This window comes from Lepidochelys olivacea, assembly GCF_965140295.1.
Source record: "Lepidochelys olivacea isolate rLepOli2 genome assembly, chromosome: 11".
Lineage (NCBI taxonomy): Eukaryota > Metazoa > Chordata > Testudines > Cheloniidae > Lepidochelys > Lepidochelys olivacea.
The window spans coordinates 20019415-20045688 of NC_140421.1; the positions used below are offsets into that span (position 1 = coordinate 20019415).

The following is a 26274-nucleotide window of genomic DNA, read 5'->3' on the forward strand; positions in this document are numbered from 1 at the left end:
ATACTGTTGATGAGATCAACGTTTACTGTTGATGGATTTATGGTTTAATGTCACTTAACTCAATAACATCGCTAACACTTTTATTCTGCCCATCTCTTACAGTAAATTATTCTGCTGTGATATATTTTAATGGACTGTAGGAGTGCCCTATTGGATTCTGTTCAGGTTTGATGTTATGAAACAATACACAGCTACACCAAATCATATTTTTAATGTATGTGGCATGTGTGTTGCTTCGAGTGTGGCTGTGGTGTACAGCAGCAAAAGGGGAGCATATTGATTTTTATAACTGATGATCAATGGAGTGTATCTCTCTTTCCTGCCTTGGCCAAGCCTAGTAAGGCATAGAAATAAATTATATTTGCCTGTCACAGCTATAGCTTTCAGCAGTTTCTGTTATGGATGCTGTTTAGCGCTGTAGGCTGACTTTGTTTTATATGCTGAAAGTCCTCATACTTACTGCAGAACTGAGGTACAAAGATTTATAATACTATAGCTAATGGATAGTGCTCTGAGGTCCTGACCCAAAGGCCTACCAAAGGTATTGGAAAGACACTTCTTAAGGGAAAACTCCAGCAAATACATATTCTCTTTGGTAAGGAAATGAATATCTGATGAACCCTTTGTGGTTTTGCCTCAAACCTTTCATAAGGTTGCAAAAGGATTGTTTTCTTACCAGGTCAGAAAACTAACCAAGACCTGGCCTGATAGAAGTGCTGAAAAAGAAGACACTAAAACCAACCTTTTCTGACATGAGGTCATGGGGACTTAGCTGTTTGTTTAAACAATGCTATTTAAACTGCAGGTCATGCTGGGTCATTGGAAGTGCAAATGCTTTTTAAGTGGACCAAGGCTGTATGGGTTTATTCTTCTTCCCTTCTCTCTTGCTTAGCCTGGTCTCCCTAATCCTATTTCAGCCAGATTAATTGACGTGAAGCGTGAAGCCATCCTCTCACTGCTCTGCTCTACTTGCTTGATAAGGAATACAAAAGTCGACAATAGCTCAAGGCCTCAGTAAACAGATATCAACATTTCTGGCAAGGTGGTCTAGAATTAACTTTGGCAGATATTTTAGGCATCTTGGTTTCCACCGATGTCATATTTTGCTCTGTGGGGTTGGAAGGCGAGGAAAGGGAGGAGACTCTTTGATTGTAAAAGTATTCTCCTGTGGTGAAAAAATAAAGTCATAGTTCCAAAAGAAAATTTGCAGTAATAAGCAACAATAAGCCCAGCAATCTTCTCTTACAGAACTTTTGACAGGTTTGAGGGAAGTGAAGAGGCACTTCACACTTTCAGTGTTCAGCAGCCTTTATCTCTGCATTTTCAGATCATTTAATAGGATATAGAAGATGAAAGAGAAATTCAGTTTGTTCACAGAGATACAAGAACCAATAGAGATTTTACACTGCCACTTCCAGTCCAGAGATTGTACAGGGAGAAAGTTCATTTCAAACCTATGAAGATAACAGTCTCTATCAATGAGATATCTACAAAGTAAATAACTTTTTGAAAGTTTCTTCCACTTGAGTTGCTGCTGACCACCTGACTAGTGTATGTAGACAGAGAGAGAATCAGAGCTTTAAGGAATCCACTTCAGTGCATACTCCCAGGGGAAAATGCCCTTTTAGCACTGAGCTACTCCTTTTATTTTGCAATGATTTATTTACAGCATCATGAGAAAGGAGATAGCAACTATGGATCAAGTTCAGGTGATCCTGTGATTTTGTAGTTTATTGGTGAGCTAAATGTCTTGCATAAAATATTTCATGTCACGCAACGACTAGGCTATCTGACATTTTTGTTCTTAAAAATGAAAGTTTTCAATTGCCAGTCAATTTTAATTTTGCCAAAAAAAATGCCAATCTCAGCACAGAAAAAAGCAAATTACACCAAATTGTACACAGTGCAAGGAGCCTAGGTAACAAAATGGAGGAACTAGAGCTACTGGTGCAAGAAGTGAAACCAGATATTATAGGGATAACAGAAACATGGGGGAATAGTCGTCATGACTGGGCTACAGGTATTGAAGGGTATGTGCTGTTTAGGAAAGACAGAAATAAAGGTAAAGGTGGTGGAGTCACATTTTATATCAATGATGAGGTAGAATGTAAAGAAATAAGAAGCGATGGAATGGATAAGACAGAGTCCATCTGGGCAAAAATCACACTGGGGAAGAAAACTACTAGAGCCTCCCCTGTGATAGTGCTTGGGGTGCGCTATAGACCGCCGGGATCTAATTTAGATATGGATAGAGCCCTCTTTAATGTTTTTACTTTTAAAGAATGATTTTGATGCACTAAAGTAGTATTACTGTCAAAGAATTGGTCACTTGATCACTAACCACAAGGACTTATGGGAGTTGCTTTTTAACCACAAGGACTTATGGGGTTGGGTCACTGCACAAAATATGATTCTGTGATAGCTGAATACACTGATGTTGGCGAAAGCTTTTTGAGGAATTCTGTTACAAACCCCTAATTCCAGGGGATAACAACTCAGCCAAAAATAGTCTTAAAGTGGGTTTAAAAATGGCATACAAGGGCTCAGACCAGGAGAACGGCACTGTGATCATATAGACAGTCATTTTGCAAGGTTGCCAATTGGCAGCTCTTAAAGCTGTTTGCTTTTCGCCAGCAAAATAAAGCATAATCTTTTAGGTATCACACTCACTCGACATTTATTACTTCAGTTCTTAGCAATGGTTGACTTCTTTTTGTATTTTTAAGCATGGCTGTAAGACAAACAGTTAAAAATTAGCCGCTCTGTATACATAATAACTACAACAAGGAGTCAGCTCCATTTCCCAGCTTCCACAGATTTCAGGAGCATTTGCTTCATGCATTTGTGTTGGCCCATCATCGTTTCAGAGCACATCTACAGTACTGCGATCCTAATGGGCGAACCTTACCCTAAGTGTTTCCTTCACTTGCAGTGTTAGCATTGGACATGCCTTGCTTATGTCCATTTCAGGTGTTCATAATCTATCACTTAAGGAGACCCTTTTTTACTTTTCTCAGATTCAGTTCCTTCAAAACTAAGGCAGAAATTCTGTCCATAATATGATTTTAAATGTCACTTGGTTGCACAGCATGTGGCTTTTTCCTCCTCTTTAATTGTAACCAGGGTTCTACTTGGAACATTTTGTGAGGGAACCGTTTTCTGTGAGTCTGACTTTTGTATGGAAAGGAAAGGAGTAAGAAATGGGATTGCTGTTATTTTAATGAATGGTATTCAGTTCTATTATTTCTGAAATGGTAACCTAATTTTTCTTTTCCATTCAGTGGGTTAGGGAGTTTTCATTGAAAATAAATAGGATCTTGATCAACATTGTAAAAGTGGTTATGGACAGTAATGGCTATTAAAGTGCTTGCAATTTTCCAGCAAGTTGCATGTAATTTGGTCATAAAAATCAAATTTCCTTTGTTAAAAATGCAATGAAACGATATTGGAATGTTTAATGTTAAAAATGATGCTGCCTTCTGAGTTGTGTAGCTTGTAATATTTAATAATTCATCAGGATTTAGTCATGTATTGCATTAAATGGTTCACATGCACAAGGAATATATTTGGAAAACATATGAAAATTATGTTTTAAAGTAATATGATTGACTTAACCATAGCACTGAATATTTACTAAACATATTCAGGGTCAACTTGATAAGTGTTTTCTCCAAATATTTTGCCAAGATAGTTATACAAAAAAACTTATTGGTGCAAAATGAGCTAATAATAATGATAAACCTATATAAACATTCATTATATGTTCTACCTTATTTTTATTGATTAACTCAATAAAGAGGCACATCATAGCAGCAGTGTATGTTAGTTTGTCAGCAGTGTCACTAAGCCCTCATAGAAAGAGATGGAACTGTCAGATGGCTTTAATTAAAGAAAAATCAAAATACTTTCCACTACACTTATATAAGCAGTTGTAAAGTCACAAGGAGTAGATGATGGGCTTCTGTCCATTAATATATATATATATATATCTGTATCGAACAACATTAAAAAACAAACACAGAAGAGAATAACCCATTGCTATAACAGAACTTATATTATCAAGAATTAAACTTTGTATTAAAATACAGTAGAACTTCAGAGTTATGAACACCTTGGGAATGGAGGCTGTTTGTAACTCTGAAATGTTTGTAACTCTGAACAAAATGTTATAGCTGTTCTTTCAAAAGTTTACAACTGAACCTTGTCTTAATACGGCTTTGAAACTTTACTATGCAGAAGAAAAATGCCGATTTCTCTTTATTTTTTAGTAGTGTACATTTAACACAGTACTGTACTCTATTTGCCTTTTATTTTATTTTATTTTATTTTATTTTTTTTTGGTCTCTACCTGATTGTGTACCTCTGGTTCCAAATGAGGTTTGTGTGGTTGACTGGCCAGTTCATAACTCTGGTGTTCGTAACTCTGAGGTTCTACTGTACACCAGAGATCTCAGTCCTGCATGAGGCTCTGTTAAGGTGAATCCCTGCACATGTACAGAGTCCCTTTGACTTCAGGAAACTAGCAGGTCCTGTTGCAGGATCACGACCTTAAGCTGAGCTGATGCTTCAGTTTGATTGGCCTTCACAGGCACAGAAGAAAGAATGATTCTAAGGAAGGAAGGATGTGGAAAAGAGGAAATGACTGTGGCTTAGAGAAGGAGAAAGGGGTGAAGGAGAAAAGAGGAATAGACTTACAGAGGAGAGAGAGAGAGAGAGAGGTACTGGGTAAGAAGAGAGAGAGAATGACACTGGAGAGAAGAGAAATCAATTGAGAGGATAAAGAGGTTTGGGAAGAAAATATCAGGGAGAGAGAAGGAAAGAGACTGAAAGAGAAGGAGGGAAAGAACACTGGGACAGAGTAGGGGGGAGAGAAAGAGAAGAAATACTAACTGACAAGCTGCTCTGTCGTCTGGCTGACAGCCACAAAGAAATCACAGGTTTATCTCCTGTAACAATAATAATACCTAGCTTTCATGTAACATGTTTCATCACAGAATATCTGGGTCGGAAGGGATCTCAGGAGGTCATCTAGTCCTACCCCCTGCTCAAAGCAGGACCAACCCCCAATTTTTGCCCCAGATCCCTAAATGGGCCCCTCAAGGATTGAACTCACAACCTTGGGTTTAGCAGGCCAATGCTCAAACCACTGAGCTATCCCACCCCCCAATAGTCAATAGAATTCCCACCCCCCAATAGTCAATAGACTCAATAGATTCATAGTGCTTTACAGAGGAGGTCAGCATCATTATTCCTGTTTTACAGTTGGGGAAAGTGAGGCACAGAGACTTGTGTGAGGTCAATGGCAGAGCCAGGGATAGAACCCAGGTCTTCTGAGTCCCAGTTCAGTTCTCTTTCTGCTAGGCCCCACTGCCTCACGTTCAGCCACTGTTGCATTGGCATATGGTGATATTGCATTTTGGTGCAGTGTTCTCACCCATAGATACAATATTATCATGTTGTGAGTTCATTCCCTATCTTTCCTAACACTCCCATACTGCTGTAAAATGTCTCTCTTCTGCGATAGTGATCAGGTAGTCTGGCAGAATTAATGGAATAGCAGTCAAACACAAGTACCCTGCAGGAATTACATGAAAGGAACTACCAGAGTTTGCTAAGCTCTCCCCTTTTTATTATGTTACTCAAAGTATTTCCACTACCAGGCATTGTAGTCTGCTTCATTATTCGCCACTCACTGGAACACTACTATAATATTGGGAACTTTTCCATTTACAGTAAATTCTCAGTTTCTAGTACAAATCCTGTGTACTGGTATCTTTTCTATTTGTTTAGGCCAGATGATACGTACTCGGTCCATAATTATGCAGGCACAAGGAGAAGGAAGGCTATGCCCTACACAGCTCACCCAGTACAGAAACTGTCCTGTAAAGCCATGCTACACTTGGATTCTTGGGACGTGGTCACCATGCAAAGTAGAGGTATGTCTTGTTGTTGTTCGTATGAGGCACTTCTCAGGTGATGCTCGTAGAAGTGCATTTCATCAACAACAAATGGCACAATTAAGTTACAGAATTAATTTATACAGCTTTTCAGAGATCTAAAGTATTTTTGCTGCCATTAAGACCTTGCTAACATCCACTTTAAAACAAAGTGAGTTCATCATGAGTAGAACCATTGTGATCATCTAGTATGACCTGCTGTATAACACAGACCATAGAACTTCCCCAAAATAGCTCCTTGAACATATGTTTTAGAAAAACATCCAATCTTGTTTTAAAAATTGCCAATGATGGAGAATCTATTTCCTTGGTAAATTTTTCCAATGGCTAATTACTCTCACTGTTACAGACTTTCACCTTATTTCCAGTCTGAATTTATCTAGCTTCATCTTCCAATCATTGGACCATGTTATACCTTTCTCTGCTAGATTGGAAGAGCCCATTATCAAATATGTGTTCCCCACGTAGGTACTTACAGGTTGTAATGAAGTCACACCTTTAGAAACTAATTGTAACAGTGTAACAGGTCATAGTTGTGTACACATATATCAGCACTGAAGTGAGTTCCACCAACTCTTCCTAGAGTGCAGCTCTGGCAAACCTTTATTTAATTACTTACAGCAATGCTAGCAAGAAAATGTATGTAGCAGATTTTGGAAGTGTTTTATTTTGGAAGTAGTAATAACACTGACCCCGAGAATAACTGATGTCCCTAGACATCTAAAATGTCTTAAACACTTCAATTTAAAGTTATTCTTTGGCTTGTTGATTACTATATTCTTCTTAGTGACGTTATCAAAATGGCCTGAAAATGTAAAAGACTCTTAAATTGCAATGCATAGCACACATACCCCCTTTGCTTCGTTAGCAATGGGAATCTGCATTTTCTTACATCTTCATGTGGCTTTGTGCTTGCACTGATTTATCTTACACTTTTCCCCCCTCTCCTTAGTAATCTGGTCGATCATGGTTCATATGTTAAAGCATATTAGTTAGTCACGAACTCAAGTTCATTTAAATTGTTGGTGAATTTAGAAGTTACTCCTACAGGATGAAATTTGCTTCACCTCCATTAACCCATACTAACTGTCTTCTATGAGGAAGAAGTATGGGTGAAATGCTGAGAGGAAATCCACTCCCTTCACCCAGGGCACATGACCTCAGTGCAGATCTCACCAGGGCTGCTTTTCCACACTGGGGCAAAGAGAGCTAGGGCCGTTAGATGTGTGTGTGAAATGACCTCTCTTCTGATCTACCCTTGTCATAATGTAGCAGGCTTTGTGCCATCTTCTACTCCCACACTTCTCCCACAGAGGGCAGAGAGGATGCAGCAAGTGTGCCTGTGATGACTGCTGCAGCTGGCATGATCTACAGCAACCTTAGCCCACTGTAAATTGTAACAGGAACTGTTTTGACCCTTGGCCAGCCCACAATCAGGGAAGCAGAAAGATGACTTAGGGACACCCTTTCCTCCTGCTCTTTTCAGTTCAGCTAAATACAAACCAGGTACAACTGAGAATGTGCCCCATGCATGTAAATGTAATCTTTATGTAGCCCTAACACCCTGGGATCTAATCTTGTCCAGGTAAACAGAGTTAGTTCTGATGAGTACTAGATGGGAGGCTTTCAATTATAGGAAATAGTGCTGGTGATAAGGAAGTGGACACTTCTCTGTGAGTTAGGTACTGAATCGACACTTGATTGCTAAGATTATTAAGTCGACAGCACCTTTTGCAGAATAGAAACACGTTAAATCTGGAGCCTGGCCACATTTCAGCTGAGATAAAGTAATTACATCCTGTCTACCCCAGATTTCACCCTGCACTTTCAGTAGGATACAGTATTCTTCTCTCCTTCCTAAACTATTGTGCTGTCTTTCTGTGCTCTATTAAATGGCTGTCAGAGGTGGTTGCACTTCAGTGTGGGTGGGGGGAAGGAGGAGTGGTTCATTTACAATGTATTTTAGCAAAGCTCTTGAGAATGAGGCATGTTATATAAATGTAAGGCAATTTACTTCCAATTTTTTTCAGGGAATGAATCCTAAATTCGCCTTCCAAAGTATCAGAAAATCTTGTTTTTCACAGGTGTTCTGTTGAATTGACTTTGACTAACATGACACCAGAAAAATCTGTTGTGAAAGTAGCCTGACATGGTTAAATAAACAATATTCTTAATTATGAGTAGTCTACAATATTTATCTTTTCTGTATTATAGGATACCTGGAAAATATTTTGCAGTCTTAGAATAGTAACCATTTTAATCCTAAATTAGTTGATTTGGTGTGAATGATTAGAGCTGTTTGCATGCTTAGAAGTAGAGCCTGGCCTACCAGATGCCCTGCATTGCAGATTTTCAGATTATTTAAGCCAGGTATGACTGTTGGTCCTTGTGTCCTAAAAAAGATATGTTGGAACGCACTTCCAGTAGTGATAGTACCGGAACCCCTTTCCAGCTCCCAAAGACAGTGCAGAGGGTTCCAGTGCAACTCAAGCCCTGATTACCACTGCCCATAGACCTGCGTGCATCACAGGCCATTTCCAGTTGTGCAAGGAACAAACCTGCAGTCTTCAAAGAGATGGAAAACCTTTTAGAAGCAGTGAACATTACAAGTCCAAAAGCAATAAGGTACATAAATGGCAGTAAATTAAACCTGAGTCTGAATGTTTCCCTCTATGACAGCCTATCATAACCTGGATAAAAAACATAAACAACATGAAGTATTACTAATTTTTATTTTTTGAATTCTAAAGGAACATGAGACATGTAGTTAGACATTAACAAAACATTCATCCAGGGCCTCAATATCATTTCAATTATATGTATTTAACACCAAATTTCCAAAGGTATTTAGGCTTCTAAAGGTACAGATAGGCTCCCAATGGGATTTGGAAAAGTGCCTAACTTTCATTAATTGGGAGTTGGGTGTCTAGACACTTTTGAAAATCCCACTAAGCACCTATCTGCATCATTTGGTGCCTAATACCATCAAAAGTCTGGCCCTCAAAGTCTGATCATGCAGCCCTTTCTCACAAAGGAGAATGCATACCCGAATAAATGCTCACTGATGAGGGAAAGTGTTGCCCAATCGGGCCCTTAATTAACAACTCTTTTTCCTCAGGAGAGAGAACATTTACCAAGCAGGCCTTACTCTTGGGAGCTATGTATGTCCAATAACCTCCTCAGAGATCTTCCTCTGTTTATCACCTGTTGTTCAATTTGGGCTGATTACTGATATCCTTACTCTAGCAAATTCCCACTAAATGCTACTGGATGGTTGGAACTTCAGGAATGGGTCCTATATAATTTTAGGAAGCAAATAGGGACCACTATTTTTCTTCTGTGTTATTTATGTACCACATATATAGTAAAAAAGCAGGCTTCCCCTGTCCTCTGTAAATAGCATCATGACTTTCCATTTTCAAAAAGTCTGATGATCCCTGCCATGCAAGGATGTCGTTAGGTTTGGTTGTTTGTAAAGCCAGCTTTAAATAATAAACAGAGGTCACCATTAAAGGGTAAACATTTACCACAGCATAATATCTGAGATACAGTAGCTATTTCCTATTCCAAAGATGTCCCTGATGTATCACAGTGTAGTAACTGTGTTGACAAAAGATTGACTTTATAGTGGACAGCACTGTATTAGAGGTAGGTATTATTGTCAGCTAGAATAAGTGTCTTTTCATATCATTTTAGTCCTCTCCAATACAGATTAGTCATTTCCTTATACTTTTCTTCTAAGTTTGAAAAATACTGTAGTTTGATTAGACCCTGTCTTCCCAGAGAGTTCCTTCCACATCATATTCTGTCTCCACCTGTAATTTCTAAGAACTCCAACCCAGTTTGGGACCTGGATGAGCTATTCACGCACCATTAATCCAAGTCTGCAACAGAGGCTTCTGTGGTGAAATAGTAACTTAGAATAATAAGTTACATACAGGTTAGATTGAAACACAATGTTGAAAACTTAATGTCTAGCTGCATACAATAAATCTCCACTAATACTTCCCTTAGACACTTGATTACCAACTGCTTTAAATCCAACTTGTTATACCAGGGCTTTGGAGCGGAGCCCGGAGCTGGAGCACGGAGCAGCAAGTTTTTGCCTGGAGCTGGAGCGGAGCCGGAGCACAGCTCCAAAGCTCTGCATTATACCCCCACTTGTATTTCACTACCTGTCAGAGAAAATGAGAAAGGTACTGCATGAATATGGGAAAGCCAGTCTTGAGATTCCTGCTACCAAGCCCAGTGCTGAATAAATATACTTGATCGGTAACCCTTTAGGTCTGCGAATGAGGTCCATTATTTTCAAAGAATCTACTGCCAGGTGATCCAGAGTAGCCCAATAAAAGCAGAGTTTTTACTTAAGGGGTTTTAGAAAATGCTCATTTCCGTAAAGCTCAAGTTCCACACATGTAATAAACATAACATCACCAAAGGTTCACATCTTTAAAGAGAGGACAACAAACCCCATCACCTACAACAGCCATATCTTCCCTCCTTCCTACAGCATCCTTCAAGGTGTGATTGTCATTTTATCATCTGTTTAAAAAAGGTATTGATTTTCCAATAAATTTAGTCCTTTTCAATAAGTATTCCAGAGCAGCGCTGAAAGGCTGTATGACTCAGGTGACTGGTAGTAGGGTATGGAGCCTTTCAGCACGGGTTCAGATCTGATCTACTTTTGATAACCGAAAGTTGCTAAGTTTTTATGACAGATCAGTAGAGTGTGTGATATAAATTGATGATCTCTGTCCACTTTTTAATTGTTAATTGTCCACATAATAAAAAGAATAAACACATACGCTGTTGACACCATTCTCTGCAGTCTCATTGAAGAGTTCAAGGATTTTCATGGAATCATAGAATAATAGAATATCAGGGTTGGAAGGGACCTCAGGAGGTCATCTAGTCCAACCCCCTGATCAAAGCAAGACCAATCCCCAACTAAAACATCCCAACCAGGACTTTGTCAAGTCTGACCTTAAAAACCTCTAAGGAAGGAGATTCTACCACCTCCCTAGGTAACCCATTCCAGTGCTTCACCACCCTCCTAGTGAAAAAGTTTTTCCTAACATCCAACCTAAACCTCCCCCACTGCAATTTAAGACCATTACTCCTTGTTCTGTCATCTGGTACCACTGAGAACAGTCTGGATCCATCCTCTTTGGAATCTCCTTTCAGGTTGTTGAAAGCAGCTATCAAATCCCCCCTCATTCTTCTCTTCTGCAGACTAAATAATCCCAGTTCCCTCAGCCTCTCCTCATAAGTCATGTGCTCCAGCCCCCTAATCATTTTTGTTGCCCTCCGCTGGACTGTGGGGCCCAAAACTGGACATAGTACTGCAGATGAGGCCTCACCAATGCCAAATAGAGGGGAACGATCAGTCCCTCGATCTGCTGGCAATGCTCCTACTTATACATCTCAAAATGCCATTGGTCTTCTTGGCAACAAGGGCACACAGTTGACTTGTATCCAGCTTCTCATCCACTGTAGCCCCTAGGTCCTTTTCTGCAGAACTGCTGCGTAGCCGCTCGGTCCCTAGTCTGTAGCAGTGCATGGGATTCTTCTGTCCTAAGTGCAGGACTCTGCACTTGTCCTTGTTGAACCTCATCAGATTTCTTTTGGCCCAATCCTCTAATTTGTCTAGGGCCCTCTGTATCCTATCCCTACCCTCCAGCGTATGTACCACTCCTCCCAGCTTAGTGTCATCTGGAAACTTGCTGAGGATGCAATCCACACCATCCTCCAGATCGTTAATGAAGATATTGAACAAAACTGGCCCCAGGACTGATGCTTGGAGCACTTCACTTGATACTGGCTGCCAACCAGAAATGGAGCCATCGATCACTACCCATTGAGCCTGATGATCTAGCCAGCTTTCTATCCACCTTATAGTCCATTCCTCCAGTCGATACTTCTTTAACTTGCTGGCAAGAATACTGTGGGAAACCGTATCAAAAGCTTTGCTAAAGTCAAGCAATAACACATTCACTGCTTTCCCCTCATCCACAGAGCCAGTTATCTCATCATAGAAGGCAATTAGGTTAGTCAGGCATGACTTGCCCTTCGTGAATCCATGCTGACTGTTCCTGATCACTTTCCTCTCCTCTAAGTGCTTCAGAATTGATTCCTTGAGGACCTGCTCCATGATTTTTCCAGGGACTGAGGTGAGGCTGACTGGCTTGTAGTTCCCCAGGTTGTCCTTCTTCCCTTTTTTAAAGATGGGCACTACATTAGCCTTTTCCAGTCATCTGGGACCTCCCCCAATTGCCGCGAGTTTTCAAAGATAATGGCCAATGGCCCTGCAGTCACATCAGCCAACTCCTTTAGCACGCTCGGATGCAGCACATCCGGCCCCATGGACTTGTACTCATCCAGCTTTTCTAAATAGTCCTGAACCACTTCTTTCTCCACAGAGGGCTGGTCATCTCTTCCCCATAGCGTGCTGCCCAGTGCAGTAGGCTGGGAGCTGACCTTGTTCGTTTTATTTTATTGTTATAAAGACTGACCATCTTTTAACCACTAAGATCAGAGTTACGGTATATTGTCAGGGGAATGTATGTAAGCCTTCATTCCTTCCACCCATTACGTATCCATTCTGTGGAGAAACTGAGGATTTCAGTTTCCAGTGCTGATTGGGGAAGGTCTGAATATCATGAAAATATTTTCCAAAGCTCTATGCATTTCACACTTACTGGTTATCCAGACCAAATTCCTGTTCTAGTCATTGTGCTTTGTGAACTTGAATTCCTCCTGCAGAGTCACTGTGGTATTATACTCTTCTTCACTTCCTTGTCCAAACTGTTTAGAGAGTTATGCAGCTATTTAACAGTTATGGTCAATTCTACCCTGTAGAATTATAGAGGTGATTACATTTTAGTGCTGGCTAAAGTAATTTCTGTATACATCATGCTCGATCATGTCACTGAGGCCCAGTCCCTGATAGGGCAGTGTGGAGCTGTACCTACCACCATCCACCCACCCTGACCCCGAGAAGCTCCTGAGTTTTCTTCCTCAGTTCTTCAGCTCTACAGAAATCATCCTGCATCCTTCTGGTGTGCAGGGGAGGCAAGTGTACTGGTCCGTTCCTTCAGGCATCCAGCATACCTCCCCTAATAGTCCTGCAAGATCTGCTGATCAGTGCATGTGGGGAGAAACCTGGTACTTCCCTCCTTCCCAATCACAGCTGTTTCATAAAAGTGCAAGAAGGAGGTTTACCCTCCCCCCAACGTTGCACACCTGCAGAGGAGGTGGGCACAATCTAGTTACATAGGCCTGGATCCACAGCGGGTCTTAGGCATTGCAATGCTCAGCATCACTTCACAGTGCCTGATTTCTGGGCATCTAGAAAATCACAGGAACAACACTGCAATCTGCAAAACCTGTGTTAGGCACCTAGACAACCTATACAATGAATCAGGAGAGAGAGTCACCTAAGAAATGTGATCCACAAAAGCCAGCATGCCAGGCGAGGTGCTGTCTAAGCTAGCCAATGGGAGTTGTCGACAAGGAGGTGTGACCTAAACTGTGCCTCACTATCAGAGAGAGGTACCTAAGTCCGGCCTGCAGGAAGTGACCTACCTCTGCTAGCGATCCCCGAACAGGAACCCTTCTCCTGTAGTCAGGCAGCAAAGCTGCCAAAGGCATTTCTTGTGAGAATGAGTTAGGTGCAGGGTCCAGTCCCCCAACTCCCAACACTATGTCATTATTCACCCACTGGGGAACAACTTCAACAGGAGAGACTGAGGAGCCCCATATCAGAATATCCCACAGCTCAGTGGTTAGAGCACTCTTCGGGGAGGTAGGGAGATGCCTGTTTAAATCCCTCCCCACCCTTTGCCTGAGAGAGGAATTGAAAATATCAAAGTATCCTGAGTGCTGTGACCACTGGGCTGAAAAGCATAAGGTGGGCAGTGGTACCACCACCTCGTTCCAGGTTTGGAATGGGACCTGATCCGGGAGATGTCTACAGTGAGGCAGCAGTTTGCATGCCCAGAGGCAGAAACTTATGTGCTGAGGGACCTTTCACCTTGAAAACTTGGGTACTGAGTGACTTTAGGCACCTATATGGTTTGGCAGAAGTTTTACAGATCACAGTAGAGCCTAAAACTGGAATTTATGTGCCTAAACACCAGATTTAGGTGCTTAAGTGTAGGGTTAGGCATCTAACACCTTTGTGGATCGGGACCAGAGTCTGTATAGCACTTTGAGATCCTTTCAGTGAAAGTGCTATATAAATTCACTTATTATTTATTATTTGATTATTGTTTAAGTTAGCAACATGTGATTCTGGTATCTCCCACAGGGTGGACAATGCGGTGAAGGATTCCAAATCCGCAACCTCACATGTATGGTTCATGATGCGTCTAAGTCTGTTCCATCCAAGCAAGTAGAAAATGCATTGTGTGGAGAACTGCCATCAAAAGACAATGTACTACAATTACCATGTTCTGTGCCTTGCCCAGGTAAATTCTTCTGAAATTGTGTGATAAGCACTCAGGAGCAGGGATGCCTCTCTAGTTTCAACAATCACAACTTGTATCATAAATCAAACTGTTATTAATTATCTGCATTGTGGTAACATCCTTCAGTCAGGCTTAGGGCCTCATTGTTCTTATATAAGTACACAGGAAGATACAACCCACAAACAGCTTCTAATGTAATCCAAGACAAGACACAGCAGACTTTCTGCCAAGCAATTGGAGGGCATGAGGGAGAGAAAATGAAGGTGACAGTAATAAGATTTTGTGATTCTACAGATTAGCTGTGTGTTCAACCTGATGGTTTTAAATCTTTTGAAAGAGCTTTTCCTTTATTTTGCAGATACAGATCCAGTATGGTACAAAAATAACAGAAGAAGCCATGCTAGTGGGTTATAATTGGCATTATTTCCAAAAGACTAGCTGTACATTTAAACTATCCTTTGAGGCTGTCTCCTTCGGATAACAGTGTTTTATTCTTTTGACGTGTAGGTGATTGCCATTTGACAGGATGGTCAGAGTGGAGCTCATGTGAGCTAACGTGTATTGATGGCAGGAGCTTTGAGACCACTGGTCGCCAGTCTCGATCAAGAACATTTATCATTCAGTCTTTTGAAAACCGAGACAGCTGTCCTGAGCAAGTCTTGGAGACACGGCCTTGTTCAGGTATTGAAGCCACAGCCCTTGGCTTTATTCCACTCATGGGTTTCTGTTTTTGTAGTTATGTGAAGATTAATTGCTTTGTCTTGTTTAAATTGTAGGAGGGAAGTGTTATAACTATGCATGGAAAACCAGCCTTTGGAGAGATAATGAACGTACAGTGTGGTGCCAACGTTCAGATGGGGTAAATGTCACAGGTATGTCTACAAAGCACGGGACACAGTGTGAAAGCTTAGCTGAGAATGATTAGGGTTAGCATGGGAGGGAAATGTAAAGAGACTTTAAAATTTATGTGAAACTTGAAAGAAATAAAAAACATTGTTAGCTGATTTTGGACATAGATTTCCCAAAGTCCAGTTTGGATTGTCTGATTAGGTCCTTTAATAATGACATATTTGTGTTTGAATTTAGCTAGGAAACACATATGAATTCACCAACTTCATATCAGATCATTATAACAAATAGGATGTAAATGAGATGATTGCCCAATTTATGCACAGGTTTTGTTGGTGATTCAAACACAAGTATGAACTCACTAAAAAGACCTGAGTGGGCCAGTTTGTATATACATTATCAGTGTGAGTGTTATATAATTTTAGAGAAAGGAGAAATCACATGGGTGCTTGCAGATTCTGCAGTTCTTCTTCCCTTCTGTGCACCAGGAAGCTTCATCCTCTCACCTCTCCACCTCTATCAATAGGAAAGCATATTATATGGTCAGCACTTCCAGGTCCAGTGCCAAAGCCACCAGTGGGTCCACATGGTTTGCAAGTGCCTAGGATCTCTTTCTGGTTATATAAATGAGGAAATAGGTAGATATGAAAATAGAAATCTTCCCACCCCACTCCTATGTATAATGATTTTTTTAAATGTTATATAACAAAACATTAACTGCCAGGATTGCAAAGTAGTTAAAGGAGCTGATTCTATATAACAGGGTTCAAAAAAGAACTAGATAAACTCATGGAGGATAGGTCCAGCAATGGCTATTAGCCAGGATGGGCGGGAATGGTGTCCCTAGCCTCTGTTTGTGAGGAGCTGGGGATGAGCAACAGGGGATGGATCACTGGATGATTACCTGTTCTGTTCATTCTCTCTCAAGCACCTGGCATTGGCCACTGTCAGAAGTCAGGACACTGGGCTAGATGGACCTTTGGTCTGACCCAGTATGGCCGTTCTTATGTTCACATTTTCCATATTCACATGAAAGCTTACAGCAGTACAAGGAGTAGTGGGCATGCGGATTAGACACTGGTGTGAGGTGCCTGAAATCCTCCAGATTTCCTGTGTGGCCTCGAGAAAGTCATTTACTCTCTCTCTACCTCTTTTCCCCATCACTAAAATGGACAAAAATTCCATCTTGTGAAGCTAACTTAACTAATGAATCATACAGAAAAGGAGTACTTGTGGCACCTTAGAGACTAACCAATTTATTTGAGCATAAGCTTTCGTGAGCTACAGCTCACTTCATCGGATGCATACTGTGGAAAGTGTAGAAGATCTTTTCATCGGATGCATACTGTGGAAAGATGTAGAAGCATGAAAAGCATGAAAAAATACCTCCTCCCACCCCACTCCTGTACATCCTGAGTGGGGTGGGAGGAGGTATTTTTTCATGCTTTGTGTGTATATAAAAAGATCTTCTACACTTTCCACAGTATGCATCCGATGAAGTGAGCTGTAGCTCAAGAAAGCTTATGCTCAAATAAATTGGTTAGTCTCTAAGGTGCCACAAGTACTCCTTTTCTTTTTGCGAATACAGACTAACACGGCTGTTACTCTGAAACGAGTCATACAGAGTTACTATGATGATGAAGCTCCATAGAAAAGCATACAAATAATCTAAAAATAAGCAGAAAAATGCTTTTCAACAACAGCAAGATAAGCATTAATCTTTGTATTCTTGAAAGTACGTGGTGATGAGAATTTCTTTTACAGGGGGTTGTTCTGTTCAGACCCAGCCTGATGAAACCAGACATTGCAATCCAGAGTGCAAAAAACCATTCACCTACTGCACCCAGGTAAGCTGCTGCTGCAGAAGACATTTTAGGAATTATCTTATCTTCAACATCTTAGAAGCTTTCTAACCCCTCTAACAATGGTATATACAAGACTCCACCTAGAGACGATTCTGGGAATTTGTGTTTAGAATTTAGATCCTAAGAGGAAAAGGTGACTTGCGCAAATCCAAGCTGGGTTGATAGCGTTACATTTTTGGTTTGCTTTTTAATTAAGAGCTCTTCTGGATCTCCTATATGAGCTGTTGACTATAGATCTGGGAGGTCTGGGACTTCTTTAAAGATGGGAGCTCAGAGACTGCTCCCTTTCTACTCCCTGGGGGCGGGGGGGACAGAGAGAGCCAGGAGGAGGCAGTGACACATCCCCAAACTTACAGAATCAGGCTGGTGCACAGGGAAGCAAACAACTAACCCTATAGAGGTGGTGTAGTAGGCACATCCCCCTACCCACTGGGGGCTCTGCAGGGCACCCTGAGATTGGATGTTTGCCCTGGGGAGGCTCATCTCCATGCCATCCCTTACTCTGGGATACGCCTAATGGTCGTGACCTAGCCTGACATAAGCAAAGAGCTCTGTTGGTCCCAGAATATTAGAGATACAATGTGGGTGAGGTAATATCATTTCTCTCTCACCAACAGAAGTTGGTCCAATAAAAGATATTACCTCACCTGCCTTGTCGCTAATAAACAAAGAGCAGTATTTTCAAACTTGGATGTCTTAGACACCTAAAGTGGCATGATTTACAAAAATGCTGGGCATCTGCAACACCTGCCAGTGTCAACAGGAGTAGCAGGGGCTGAGCACCTCTGAAATCAGGCCTTTTCTGTGGGGTCCTGATCTGAAGCCAATTGCAGTGGGCTTTGACTCAAGCCCTAGGTGTCTAACTTTAAACATTGCTCTTTGAAAGTGTTCCATGTTGTTGTTTTTTTCCTTTAAGTTAATGATAGTTTCTCAGCATTAACCACATATTAACAACCTCTCTTTTTGTCTCAGAATGTGTAGCTCAGGTTGGTTACACAGTTCTGTAAGCGGGCTCAAGGGTGAAATCCTGGGCTCAGTGAAGTCAACAGCAAACCTTCCATTGACTTCGCTGGGGCCAAATTTCAAGTGGTATCTTTGGTGTCATCTGTTGTATTTTGTAAGCCCTGTCTCTGTAGGTTTTCCTTTTATCTAGCTCTGATATTCTAGTTTGGCTGCTGTTGAAATTAATAAAAGACTTTACTTTATCACTATGATTGGGAAAATATACTGTATACGTGGGCTTTTCACTGTTTGTATGCATAGCATAAGACATTTCTGAGAATATAAATATAAGCAAGTCACAAAATACTTGGGTGGGGGGATCAGAAAAATATCACAAATTTCCTTGATATGCTTAGTAGAATGTACTTTGTGGTTTAATAATAAATAAATATTTGTTGCTTAGAGCGGAGTCTGCAGTTGTGAGAGAGGATATACAGAAATAATGAGATCAAATGGTTTCCTGGATTACTGCATGAAGGTACCAGGTTTGGAAGATAAGAAAGCTGATGTTAAAACCAGTGCTGGAAAGAATAAACCTGTCAACTCAAAAATGCATGACATTTTCAAAGGATGGTCTATTCAGCCTTTTAATCCAGGTAAAAAAAAATTCAATAGAAAGAATGCCCGTTTCTCTATAGAAGTTATACTTTGTAAATCTTAAAATCAAAGATTGTGTAGGAGAGTTTAAATTGTGAGACCAGTATGCTAGTTTGTATCTCTTCTTTTATTCCTTCGCTGTCATATCCAGCATAATCATAATTTATTATTCTGAGAGATAATAAAGACTGAATGAAGCAATAATGTTTGGCAAAAGCACCCCCGTATGGAATTCTTGGAGTTACTTGGAATCACATCTAGCTACTAAATAGTGATGTTCTACAAATGTTGTGCTTGGTACCAGGGAAAGACACCTTGCATCATTAGCATTTCAAAAGGTCTTAAAGCAGAAGATTTCTTACAGGTTTCATGACTGGAGACAGGTTTGATTAATCATGTGTTGTTATGTTTTGAAAGGTGTGAAAAAAAATAGGCTAATGAATACAGAGACAAACTGGATTTAGTTTAAAAGGGTTTAACCAGAAGAAAGATTATGTATTAGGTTGTGATACCTTTAGAGTGAGTAGCAATTTGCTCCTTGAGTAGTCCCATTGTGGAGCTGAGGTGCTACAATAGCTGTGAATTAGGGTATCACAATCTGGCCAGAAGTTAGCATTTATGCACTGATGTAATATCTTGAGTTAGTACTTACTCATTTAAATCAATGGCAGACTTCCTATTTACTTCAATAGAAGGTAGATTTGACCCATGGGTATAGTATCTGATTACCAATTTGGATGTTATTCTTTATTGAAAAAAACAAAGAGGAGTCCTTGTGGCACCTTAGAGAGTAACAAATTTATTTGGGCATAAGCTTTCATGGGCCATAACCCACTTCATCAGATGCATGGAATAGAAAATACAGTAGGCAGGTATAAATACACAGCACATGAAAAGATGGGAGTTGCCTTACTGACTGGGGTGTCAGACCAATTCAATTAGGATGGATGCGGCCCATTTCCAACAGTTGACAAGAAGGTGTGAGTATCAACAGAGGGAAAATTATTTTTTGTTGTGACCCAATCACTCTCAGTCATATATGCCATCATATGCCAACAATGCCCCTCTGCCATGTACATTGGACAAACCGGACAGTGTCATGGAGTCCCTGGGCGATGCTCTGGAACTGCTCCCTACATAGCCAGTCAGAACTCTGGAGAAGGCTCCTTTCTGTGAGCAGACTGTCTTCAGGACACACAGCTCACACAGCTTCCACCTTCCTGGGTCTGACCTCGGAGCATTCAGCATCCTCTGCCCCTCCGTGCGCTTCCCAAAGCGAGTCCGCCCAGGTGGGGTCCTGGGGAAGCCAGAGGGTTCTGTACCCCAACTTCGCAGACAGACGTGACTCTCAGCCAGCCAGTAAAACAGAAGGTTTATTAGACAACAGGGACATGGTCTAACACAGAGCTTGTAGGTGCAGAGAACAGGACCCCTCAGCCGGGTCCATTTTGGGGGGCAGTGAGCCAGACAACCCCGTCTGCACTTCACTCCATGTCCCCAGCCAGCCCCAAACTGACTCCCCCTCCAGCCTCTCCTTCGCTGGGCTTTGTCCCTTTCCGGGCCAGGAGGTCACCTGATTCCTTTGTTCTCCAACCCTTTAGCTCTCACCTTGCAGGGGGGAAGGGCCCAGGCCATCAGTTGCCAGAAAACAGGGTGTTGGCCATTCTCTGTGTCCAGACCCCTGCACACACCTGCTCTCTATCATAGAATCATAGAATATCAGGGTTGGAAGGGACCTCAGAAGGTCATCTAGTCCAACCCCCGATCAAAGCAGGACCAATCCCCAACTAAATCATCCCAGCCAAGGCTTTGTCAAGCCTGACCTTAAAAACTTCTAAGGAAGGAGATTCCACCACCTCCCTAGGTAACGCATTCCAGTGTTTCACCACCCTCCTAGTGAAAAAGTTTTTCCTAATATCCAACCTAAACCTCCCCCACTGCAACTTGAGACCATTACTCCTTCTTCTGTCATCTGCTGCCACTGAGAACAGTCTAGATCCATCTTCTTTGGAACCCCCTTTCTGGTAGTTGAAAGCAGCTATCAAATCCCCCCTCATTCTTCTCTTCCGCAGACTAAACAATCCCGTTTCCCTCAGCCTCTCCTCATAAGTCATGTGTTCCAGTCCCGTAATCATTTTTGTTGCCCTCCGCTGGACTCTTTCCAATTTTTCCACTCTAGGGCTCTGCAACCATCATACACACTTATCCCACCACCTAGATACTTAAGAACTGCATAGGGGAAACTGAGGCACTCTCACACTATTCAGAGGAAACATTAAGAACAGTCCCTCTTTGTCACAGACAGTCTACGCAAATGAATAAATAGACACAAATCAGACATCAAAAATTGTGCTCTCCTACTGGTTTCTGAATGTTACTTCAGTCTCCCTGGACACTCAATAACAGACTTAAAAGTGGCAATTCTTCAACAAAAAACTTCAAAAACAGACTTCAGCAAGAAACTGCAGAACTGGAATTAATTTGCAAACTTGACACCATCAAATTAGGCCTGAATAAAGACTGGCTGTAGCTGGGTCACTACAAAAAATAATTTTCCCTCTGTTGATACTCACACCTTCTTGTCAACTGTTGAGAATGGGCCACATCTAGCATGATTGAATTGGCCTCGTTAGCACTACAAAAAGTAATTTTCCCTCTGTAGATATCCACACCTTCTTGTCAACTGTTGGAAATGGGCCACATCCACCCTAACTGAATTGGCCTCGTTAGCACTGACACCCCGCCTCCCACTCGTTAAAGGCAACTCCCATCTTTTCGTATTTATACCTGCCTACTGTATTTTCCACTCCAGGCATCTGATGAAGTGGGTTATAGCCCACGAAAGCTTATGCCCAAATAAATGTGTTAGTCTCTAAGGTTCCACAAGGACTCTTTGTTGTTTTTGTTGATAGAGACTAACACGGCTACCCAGCTGAAACGTACTTTATTGAGTAACCTAACCAACAGTTCTGGGGAACAGCATAACTATAACAACTAGGTATGGTTGGCAAAATTCTTCAATGGGAGAACTTCAGAAAATACGGATCCTACAGAAACAAACACACTGGGTTGCTCTTCTGGCTTTGATTGATCTTTTCTTCCCCACCCCAAATGTTGTTAAATTTTTATTTTACTTTTCCCCCATTTTGAAACAATATTTACAAGAGTAATTATATGCAAAAAACAATCATGAGGAAACATCAAGATGGACATTTTGATAGACTGAAGTCTCAGGCATACAAGTTAAGTTTCCCACAAGGAGATTAATTCTATAATACACAAAATGACTGTTTATTTGTATTGTATTGCATTATATTTCTTGTGTTTGCAAATTAGTCTGTGATGGTCACCCAACACTGGGAAACGTAATGAAAGATCCTATTAGATTATATGGGACAGAGTTAAGGCTGCCTGAGTGTCCTGATCTGTGTGACTTCAGCTCAACTTTAATGTTACATTAACTTATTTGGTTTGCAAACAATAATCGATCTCTGTATTTACTATATCTGAGATAATAATACAGTTAATGGTTTTTAGAGCAGAACATGGTCCAGAAAGAGAGGCAATACAACAAGCGTGGTTTGCGTGCCTTTCTCTAAAGTTTGACAGTTGATTTTTGAGTTCATTTGCTTGTTACATTTGTAAATATATATAAAATTACATTTCATAACACTTGGTGAGTGCAACATTTTTGTCCTCTAAGATGTATTGCATGACCATCCAGAACTAGTTTTGGACCAAATAATAATTTATCTAATTACTATTAAACTACACTCTGTAAAACAAGAGTGCAGAGACATTCCTCAAGTCAAGATGTAATTTAAATAATATTGTTTAAAATGTAAGGCTGGATCCTCCCCTGTATTTATACCAGCAAAGGAGAGTAGAAAGAAGCACTGGAATGAGTTACCTAGGGACTTAATGGAATCTCCTTCCTTAGAGGTTTTTAAGGCCTGGCTTGAGAAAGCCCTAGCTGGGATGATTTAGGTGGGGATTGGTCTAGCTTTGAGCAGGGGGTTGGACTAGATGACGGCCTGAGGTCCCTTCCAACCCTGATATTCCATGATTCTATGAAAGAAACAAATCAGGTCGGGGGATCTTTTTGGGTGACCATCTGAGTGTTTTCTAGCTCTCTGGTTTCTAGCTAGCACTGCTCAGGTTGAGAAGTGCAGCATGCTTCTCTCCTAATCCATTAGAAATATCAGCAGCAAAGTCAGCAGACACTCCATGATGAGGCCTTCCCATAGAGGGAGATAGAATGCAACTGTTGGGTTGGGAAGGAATCATGATACAGGGAAGAGATACCTCAAGTGTAGCACAGGGGGACAGCTTTCCCATAAGATCAGAGCCTCTTTTCTTGGTGTTTTATGGTTTTTGGAGGCTGCATCTGTCTGCCTCTTGTAACTCCCCCATGCTCCTTTTGGAACATCTGTGATACCAAGGGGGTACTGAAGACCCACTGTATCAGGAGCCCCCAACTACAATTGTACCACCACTGAAATCCCAGGTGTTGGTAGCATTGGAAAGTGTAGTACCAGGTAAATTGCACTTCCCTCAAGAAACTAATTAAAAAAACAGTAATCTTTGAAAAAAATCTCATCATTCAGATTTAAAGGCAATAATTGGCTGCACCTGTGTGATGGTTCAACTCTTACATGAGACTGAGTTTTGTACGGTCTCTGGTCTGTTATTCCCACTGGCTTGTGTACATTTCCCTGGAGCATGAGTTAGCAATTCTGTTCATATGAATCAGCACAGAATCTCTCACAAGGAAAGTATGCCTGTCTCATAGACTGTTTTTTAAAAATTTAAAAAAAAAAAACAGGAGGGAGGGTGTGAGGGTATCATGCATCAGCTGTTGCCATGGTATCTGGATATCTTGCAAGGAATACATTGATTCCAGAGCTTAATGAAATCATAATGTCTGTATCATGGGAAAATCCAAGATGCTGACATTTGTTGACATCATCTGGAATTTATACCAAACAGCAAAATCCTGAAATGTTTTTCAGAACAAAAGATTTTCATTCAGAATAGTCAGTTTTGTTAATCAAAAGGAAATGTTTCAGCATTCTCAAATTAAAACATTTCTCTTAGGGCCAGCTCAATATTGAACTGTGTCCACCAGAACTGCCATGGTGCATCATGAGAGTTGTAATTAGGTTGCCTTTTTTCCCCATTATCTTCTATGGACTGGACTCCCCATCTTGACTACTTTTCCCAGGATGCACTGTGGTCATCTGACTCCTGTGATACACCACAGCAGGCCAGGAAGAGGGGAGACTGTTTCTGTGTGGGATGACCTGAAATAAAATATTTCATTTTTATTTTTCCATAAAGAAAATAAAAAAATCAGCAACATTAAATTTTTCTTGTAGAAAATTTAGATTTTGCGGAAAACACTTTTTTTAAATAAAAAACCAGTTCTCCGCAAAATTACCAACCAGCTCTAGTTAGCTCCTAGTACCAGTTTTCTGTCAGTAATCTTAATATTATTCTTATGTGTTAAGACATTATGCATTCTCTTTATATTTAGACTGGTGGGAATTAGAAGTATTAGTAAAATAAAGCTTAATAAATGTGATTTGTATTCTGTCTCCTGTCCCCTTCCCCACTCCAATGTAATTTAAAATAGATGGTAGACTTAAGATTTGGGTGTATGGAGCATCAGCTGGTGGTTTTCTCATCATACTTTTCCTGATTTTTACATCATATCTTGTTTGGTAAGTACTCTAAATGCGTTGTTTGTTTTTATTTAAGTCATTTGAAATGCATGACAGTCAAATGCATCAGTGTCACAATGATGTAACTGGATTAAAGCGGATATAAATTTGGCCCATTACTTTGGCCCAGGTGTTAGAGTAATGCGAATTCTGCAAAAAGCTGTTCTAAGCTGCATCACAATGGGGTAGAGAATCAGGCAGCCATAACTGTCTCCCTGACAGCTTGACCATTCTGCTGTATCCAAAATCTAGCCCATATATATTTCTCTTGTTCTGCTTTTTTTACTCCAGGAGTGTATGTATTAAAACAGGATTTGTGTGTTTTTTTAGGAATTTTTGTTCCAGCTACTTTTTTTAAAATCAAAGCCAGAACTACGCTTTATTTGTGACCTCACAGGTTGAGAATATAGAGTTGTTTAGGAGTATGACATCACAAGTATAATTTATGATATCCCTTGAGAAATAAAGAGGAGTCTATAAAGTTCTGTGTACAAAATATTTCTACCTTTTTGCAATAAAAAGGGGAAAAAGAAATGAGGATTTCTGAGATACAGGCAGAATTGTTTCTAAATTGACCTGTTTCCGTTTTTTTGTGAGGTATAGTTGCTCTTTATTGTTTTTGCCTTGTGTACAGATTAAGAATAAAGATTATCTACATTTCAAATAGCACCTTAGCCTGCACTCTTTACCCAGGTGATAATTCTATTGAACTCAGTAGGAATCTTATTTCAGTAAGTGCAGAAACAGTACTATAACTTGTTTTCTCAAATGTATCCATTGTATGTTAGGTGTAATGTAATTTGCGAATGGAAATAGCTGAGCATAAAGTTTTATAAATTTGTAGGGTTTCAAATAGTATCTCAATTCAAATTTTTGATTTCTGAAGCATGTTTTCATTTTTCTTGCAGCAAAAAAACAAAACAGCATCAAAGTGCTCCTCCACAACAGAAGCCTCTGACCTTCGCATATGATGGAGATATAGACATGTAACATAAAAGAAATCCAAATGTATACTTCAACTGCCTTAACTGCTTACTCTTTTATACCTTTCAGATTCCTCAGTTTTTTGAGGAATCTCTTGACTTGTAATATACCAGGCAGAAATTAAATATTGCAAATGTGGAATTTTGCCTCTGGTTTATTTAAAAAATGGAGTCAAAGACCTTTAGATCTTGTGAAAAAATTTCCAAATTGTTTCTTGTGAAAATGCATCTCTTCCTGTTTGACAATAGGAATAAAAAAATTACGATTTTTTTAATAACATTTACTTTAAAAAAAAAGCATGACAATCCTATGGAAAATGTGACATTCAATATAAATGACAAGTTTGACACTTCATCATTATGCACTATATTAGTGCAGAGTTCTTTATTCTGCACTTATTTCAACAATGAGTTTTCTAGTGTTTATGTTTAGTTCAAAAGACTTTGAAGCTGAATTGTGTATTTTGAGAAATGCAAAAAAAAAAGAAGAAGAAGAATGTGTTGAAATAACTAGAATTCTCTGGGTTTTTAAAGTTAGTGCTTTCTTATGCCGTTTTCTAGCCTGGAATATGATTTTGCTCCATTTCCATCAATAGGACAGAATAAGGATTGTTTAAATTTACAGCACAAGAAGTGATATAGGTGGTTTCTTACTGAATATGTTTTTTAAAAGAGATGAATAAATAGATGTTTTGATGAATGGGTAGAGAATTTGATTGTTTAAAAATGTATTTTAAATTAGATCAAACCACGTAGATACATTTTGGCCATTTTAAATTATAATTCAGTTTAATTACTACAAACTCTGCTTTTGTAATTTAAATTTTCTT

General features: G+C 40.3%; 1 protein-coding gene across 3 annotated transcripts in view; it reads left to right on the forward strand.

The window, feature by feature from the left end:
* THSD7B (thrombospondin type 1 domain containing 7B) overlaps window positions 1-25618 on the forward strand; it is a 511640-nt gene extending 486022 nt beyond the window's left edge. For 2 of the 3 annotated variants that reach the window (XM_084643355.1, XM_084643354.1), the window contains 8 exons: window positions 5791-5936; window positions 14266-14425; window positions 14933-15106; window positions 15202-15297; window positions 17039-17121; window positions 18545-18737; window positions 24374-24461; window positions 25370-25618. In XM_084643355.1, coding sequence (XP_084499481.1) covers window positions 5791-5936; window positions 14266-14425; window positions 14933-15106; window positions 15202-15297; window positions 17039-17121; window positions 18545-18737; window positions 24374-24461; window positions 25370-25451 — 1022 coding nt within the window. In that variant the 3' untranslated portion in view covers window positions 25452-25618. The remainder of the gene's footprint in view (window positions 1-5790; window positions 5937-14265; window positions 14426-14932; window positions 15107-15201; window positions 15298-17038; window positions 17122-18544; window positions 18738-24373; window positions 24462-25369) is intronic. The other variant, XM_084643356.1, reaches the window with a different exon arrangement.
* Window positions 25619-26274: the final 656 nt, after the last annotated feature.